General features: G+C 33.6%; 1 protein-coding gene across 2 annotated transcripts in view; it reads left to right on the top strand.

Annotated features, from left to right (window-relative positions):
* Window positions 1-4,427, top strand: part of LOC111816792 (caltrin-like protein 1) — an 8,024-nt gene extending 3,597 nt beyond the window's left edge. The window contains exons 3-6 of one of the 2 annotated variants that reach the window (XM_023715381.1): window positions 732-769; window positions 2,916-3,031; window positions 3,713-3,766; window positions 4,004-4,427. In XM_023715381.1, the coding sequence (XP_023571149.1) occupies window positions 732-769; window positions 2,916-3,031; window positions 3,713-3,734 (176 nt within the window). In that variant the 3' untranslated portion in view covers window positions 3,735-3,766; window positions 4,004-4,427. The remainder of the gene's footprint in view (window positions 1-731; window positions 770-2,915; window positions 3,032-3,712; window positions 3,767-4,003) is intronic. The other variant, XM_023715380.1, reaches the window with a different exon arrangement.
* Window positions 4,428-5,803: the final 1,376 nt, after the last annotated feature.

Here is a 5,803-nt window from a genome sequence, read left to right as displayed (position 1 = left end):
CTCTCTCTCTCTCTCTCTCTCTCTCTCTCTCTCTCTCTCTCTCTCCTATACACCCTAAACTTTTATTCGTCTTTGACTAAACATATTTGCCTTCTTCCCTAATTCTCCATGTGGAAGTGTGATTCCATGCTGTGAAACACAAAGTACGGGAATGATGAAGCCTTTCGGGAGTGCTATGCCTTCAATAAACTCACTTGCTGCTTGCCAGCAGAGCCCTGTATGTCAAGGCCTTGTGTAAGGAGCAAACTCACTAACCCTTCCTCTGACAAACTGTCTTCCTTACGCACAAGGTGGCTCAGCCATTGGGAATAAAATAAATGCAACCTATTGTATAGATGCAAGATACTACAGCTCTATTAACTAAATACTAATATATTTCTTGATATAATGTCATTTTATGCAAGGCATATTAAGTAACTATCAAAGCTATTATTTTCTCTCTCTTATATATTGAATAAAACAGTACAGTTTCACCAAAGAAAAGCTTTGGAAATTAACAAAAAGTATATACAATTATTTTCAAAAAATGATATTAATTGGGGTATTATAAAATTCTTCACAAATTGAAGTTAGTCTATAAATATATTGTCTTATTACATTTATAGAACTCACCTCCTCATTTTCAAGTAAGCAATTTGTATTGTGATGCTAAAAACCCATGTCTCACATCTTAAATATGATTTTGTCATTTTTATTCAGTTTTAAAGTTTTTGTTTTTGTTCTGCCTACAGAAACCGTTTTTGCACAAGTAGAAATGGGTTCTGATGAGGTAAGTTAATGTTGATTAATGTGGAGGTTAAAAAAGGTAAAATTTTTGCTATTTTATTGTAAATCCTAATAGAAAATTTCATGAAAGAAAATTTAATCTTTAAAAGAATAATGATTTTAGGGCAGACCAGATAGCTCAGTGGATTAAAGCACCTGCTTAGGCAGACACAGGGGCTGGGGCTTGCTGAGATGGTGATTGAGACTGGGCGTGGTAGCGTGCACCTGTAATCCCAGCACTTGGGAGGCTGAAAAACAGGAAGGATCCCTACAAGTCTTATTTGTGTAGTGAGACCCTGTAGACCCTGTACTAAATATATAAAAAAGAAAAAAAATTAAAAATGGAATAGTGATTTTTAAAAGAATAAAACAAAAGTAGAACAAAAAGGAAGCTAAAACAAAAAAAAAAGCAGAACAAAAACAAAAACTTTAAAACTGAATATTATTAGTTCACAAAAGTTATATAAAACTATTTGGTATTATATATAAGGTAAAATTATTCCATCCAAACTTTCCATTAAAAGGCATAAATCTTTTCTTTTCAAAATCTTATCATAATAGCTTTGTAAGTATAATTTCAAGTCAGGAATTGTAATGCCCCCTGCCTTGCATTCGGTGACCAGGATTCTGTTTGCTATTCTAAGTATTTTCTTGTTCAAAATGAATTTTAGGATTGTTTTCTCTAGATCTGTTCTAGAGAAACAGAGGAGGTAGGCTGATAGTATTTTGATAAGGATTGCATTAAATTTGTATAACAATTTAGGGAAGAAGTTTTTTGTTTTTGTTGTTTTGGTTGCTTCAGGTTGCCTTTAAGGGCTGGTCTGGTAGAATTTCTTGAGATAAGAGTGGAATGAATTGCAATTTTATGCACCTGGAAGGCTTTTCTTTTTTGTAGCTCAGGCTGCCTGAAGGGCAGGTCTGGTAATGCAGGTGGGTCTGGAGACTGAACTGCAGTATTCTGCACCTGACTGGGTTTGCATGAGTAGGAACTTAAACAACTGAGCTAACCGGCAGGCCTACCACAATTTTGGGAGTATGGCCATTTTCAAATATTGTGTCTTCCTTGCCAGGAGTAAGGAATATCTTTCTATTTTCTGAAGTCCTCTTCAATCTATTTTTTCAGAGTATGATAACTAAAATATATATATATTAAACTTCCATACTATCTTTAAAATACATTAAAAAATAAAAAGTAAAAAGGGCAAAAAAACTAAGGTTTAGTGAAAGGAAGAGTTAATGTTTAATTGCTTGATTGATCTGACATGCCTCTATTTGCTAATCTCAGCAACAAATTTCATGATAGCAGTACATAATATAACAACCATTGTTAATTTTCTATTCTTGTTTTGAAATTCTGTGCCATTTTTATGTTCTATGTTGCTTTGTTTTGGTTATTTGCTTTTGTTTTTATCCTCCTTAAAATAAAAAAATCATACTCAACCAAATAATTTTTCTAATGGATGTTTATAGTAGAATCATTTACCTTATGAAAACAAGAAGATGAGAAAATCTGCACCCAATTATACATTTAAGGATGGATTAAATTATTATTTTCAAATATTCAAGGTGTTTAATATTGCACACATATGAAGAAAAATAAAATATGACTCTAACTGAAAAAATGTTACAAAGAATTTGAAAAGCAAATTTAGCAGAATACATACATATATTGTCCTGTCAAATACCAGTATTACCACCACTAAAATTATGTGTATGTATGTATATATTTACATGTGAGTTTACACATATATGCAAAGTCACTCGTGTTCAAAATATTTTAGTATATATACATGTACACTGAAGTTATTGAGAAAGAGAAGAATTAAAAATAAAAATTTCATTATTTCTTATAGTATAACAAGGGAGATTTGACCTGAGTATGAAGAGAAATTCTAGCAGACCACACAAGTTATAAACAATACACTCAGAGATTTGTATAGATTTTTTTTTAAAAAAAACTTAGTTTGGAAAATGTTTCAGTAGCATGTCATGATGAATTGAGTGGCACTTACTTCAATATTTAGTTTTAAAGATTAATATTGGATATATTTCTTCCATTTAAATGTATGCCATTTTTATAAAGAATAAGAATATTATGCTAAAAAGATATTTACGTGATAAGTTTTATGTTGCCACCTTATGTGTTTCAGCCAGACTGCTCAAGGTACGCAGGTCGCCTACATCAGTGCAACCGACGGATGTATCCCATCTGTGGAAGTGATGGCCGCGATTATGGCAATACATGCGTTTTCTGCAGCTACATGTTGTAAGAACACAAGCCTAAATCTTGAATCCTCCAAAGTCATGACAGGACTGTCAGCCGTGATGCCCCACCTATCTTCTGACAACCCAGACATAACGTCTGTGGAGCATGCTCATTCTATAAAATTACAAGAACACTTGAGTAACAGTTTTCACAGTTCTCATGTAGAAAAATAAGTTTGTATTTGACCCTTCAGAATAGTTCTAGCATATAAGCTTTGAATTTTAAATCAATTAATTTAACCTGCTTTAGTTATTAGGAATTACTTGTGGAAGCAGGTGATCACTATAATTCCTAGGTGCAGATGCCAAATGGTAATCTGTGTGATGGAACACCATGCTGTAGGGAGCATAACTGAGTGAGAAATCTCATGGTAGAGTTCTAAAATCCATCACAGTGTGTCTACTGACACTGTGGAGGATTCTCCAGTGATCCACTTTGTCCCCCAAACTTGGTGGTAGGCCAGCCTCCAAGCTCTCTTTTCAATGCAGGGAGATGAAGTTCTCCTCCCCAACACCCCTTCCTCATTCCTTCATTCTGAAGAGTTTGCAGGTTGAATGTTCACTAAGACTTTTCACCTCCCTCAACATTTTTTCACAACATGTGGTCTTCCCATAGAATTTTTGTGTGTTTAATCATAAAATCCAGGAGAACCATTAAGACAATGTCTGCTCTTCTTTTTAGAGCAGGTCCTAGGAGTGAATGAGAACTGGTAGATCCAAAGTCAGTCAGCATAGGGTAAGTACTGTAGGAAGGGTCCAGTCTTCCCAGATAGCAGCAAGGTAGACTTCTTTAACAGTAGGAACAGGTAGGACAGCTGCTTGTGGAACTGTAACATAGATTATACCCAGGCCCACTCTTGTACCCACGAAGACACACACATGTCTTCTTCATTAGTGTTTTATGCAACATAAGGAATTTAGCATGTTCTTTTAGTAATTTGTGTTTTTCCTTTCCTATCTTTTTTATTCACAGAGAAAGTAAAGGAGAATTAAAATTTTCTCATTATGGTAACTGCTGAATTTTGCTGATATACATATACTTGTGGCTTTTATTGTAATTCTATCTTGCTGTGGATCCTACAATCAACTGAAATCCTAATCAGAGCATGAAATTACAAGTCAACCTGGAAAGCTTTCTGTGGAATATAAGATGGGCTATAAGATGCTCAAAGATCTTTCCCCTGAAAATATGTGACTGAAGGATAGTTATTCTCTGTTGAATTTTTAATGAAACTTTGGAATATTATTTTATTGATTGTGCACTTGCTAATAAAAGCCTAGCATCATTTATAACCATAAATATTTCAACCAATGAAATGTTAAATGTTTTTTCTTCATTGCAGTCTATTCTTAATTTGGCAGTAGGATAATGCATCTCAATACTTTGGAACTTGTAATTGCAGAAATTTTTCAAAGATAAATAAAAATATGTTACTTGATTACTATAACAAAAAGCATATATATCTATGATCTCCTGTGTCAAGAATTCAAAAAGGTAGGGATATATCTGGGTACTTGTTTAAAAAGCACTCCCTGGGCAATCTTAGAATTTCAGCATCGTAAATGTTAGGTCATACTGATTTAAATTATAAAACGTAATACATGCCTACAATCAATGGATTTCTGAATCTGTTCAAAAACACTATAAGATCTGAAGTTTGGGAAAAATAAATTGTATTTCCTTTTGGTCTTAAATTACTGAAGAGAGGGGGCAATTCTGCCTTGACTGCCCTAGGTTATCCACTTCAGCTTCTCCATTTCATGCCATTTCTCAACGAACATTAATCAGACTCTATGTTGTTGATCAAATTTTCATTCATAGCTGGATTTTAGTGGCAGAATTGTAGATTAACTAGTGGAAGGTAACTGTCATTCTGAAATGTATGTGGTATCAAGCCTGCTTTCTTTATAAATAAAAGCTGCATCATTGAAAAGAGTGATGTGTATGGGATTCATTTATTCATTTATATTAATAGCATTAATTCCTAGTGAAAGTGCTCATTGCAATATATAATTTTAAAGCCACATTTAAAAAATACTCATTTTCTATCTATTATTATAGAAGATATGTACCAAAATTTTGTTCAATGAGTGTTAATATGCTCAAAATCTATTCTTACCATGTTAACTTATTTTTTAAATTTATCATCAGTGTGCATGTATAGTACAAGGATGAGTTCAGTAAGCAAAAGCAGGCAGATGTTATCACTGTCTTCCAAGAGTGGTCAGTGTGCTGGTGCAGGTTGGTCTCCATTAATGCATTCACAAATGGTAGCTCTGTTGACTATTTTCACACAAGCTCTGTGAGTCTTCTCCCTACGTTATAAATGTTAATGCAATTTTTGTTCTATGAAAATCTTGTTAGATACACATTAACTCTATAGTTCACCATAATAAAAGTAAGATTTGGGAAAAGGAACAGCTCTAAAAATGGATATTTGGTAAGAAAAATACTTTTATTAAAGTTAAAGCTTGGCATTATAGACTCTACATATGTGTGAAAGCACACAGTACTTAACCCTTCTGAGCAGGGCTTTATTTCATCTCCTCACTTGTTGCCACAAGTGATAAAATAGCCTTCTTTTGAAGAATAGAGCATTCCATGACACACGCATAAATATGTATTTGGGGGCCGGGGAGACAGCTCAGTAGAATAAGCACTAGCTTGGCAAATACAAGGTCCTGAGTTCAAACCCTGGAACTGCAAAAACAAAACAAAACAAAACAAAACAAAACAAAACAAAACAAAACAAAACAAAACAAAACAAATATA

The sequence above is a fragment of the Octodon degus genome, unplaced genomic scaffold (genome assembly GCF_000260255.1).
Source record: "Octodon degus isolate 3935 unplaced genomic scaffold, OctDeg1.0 scaffold00040, whole genome shotgun sequence".
Classification (NCBI taxonomy): Eukaryota; Metazoa; Chordata; class Mammalia; order Rodentia; family Octodontidae; genus Octodon; species Octodon degus.
The sequence above is the reverse complement of the archived record's forward strand: the minus strand, read 5'-3'. Positions and strand labels throughout refer to the sequence as shown.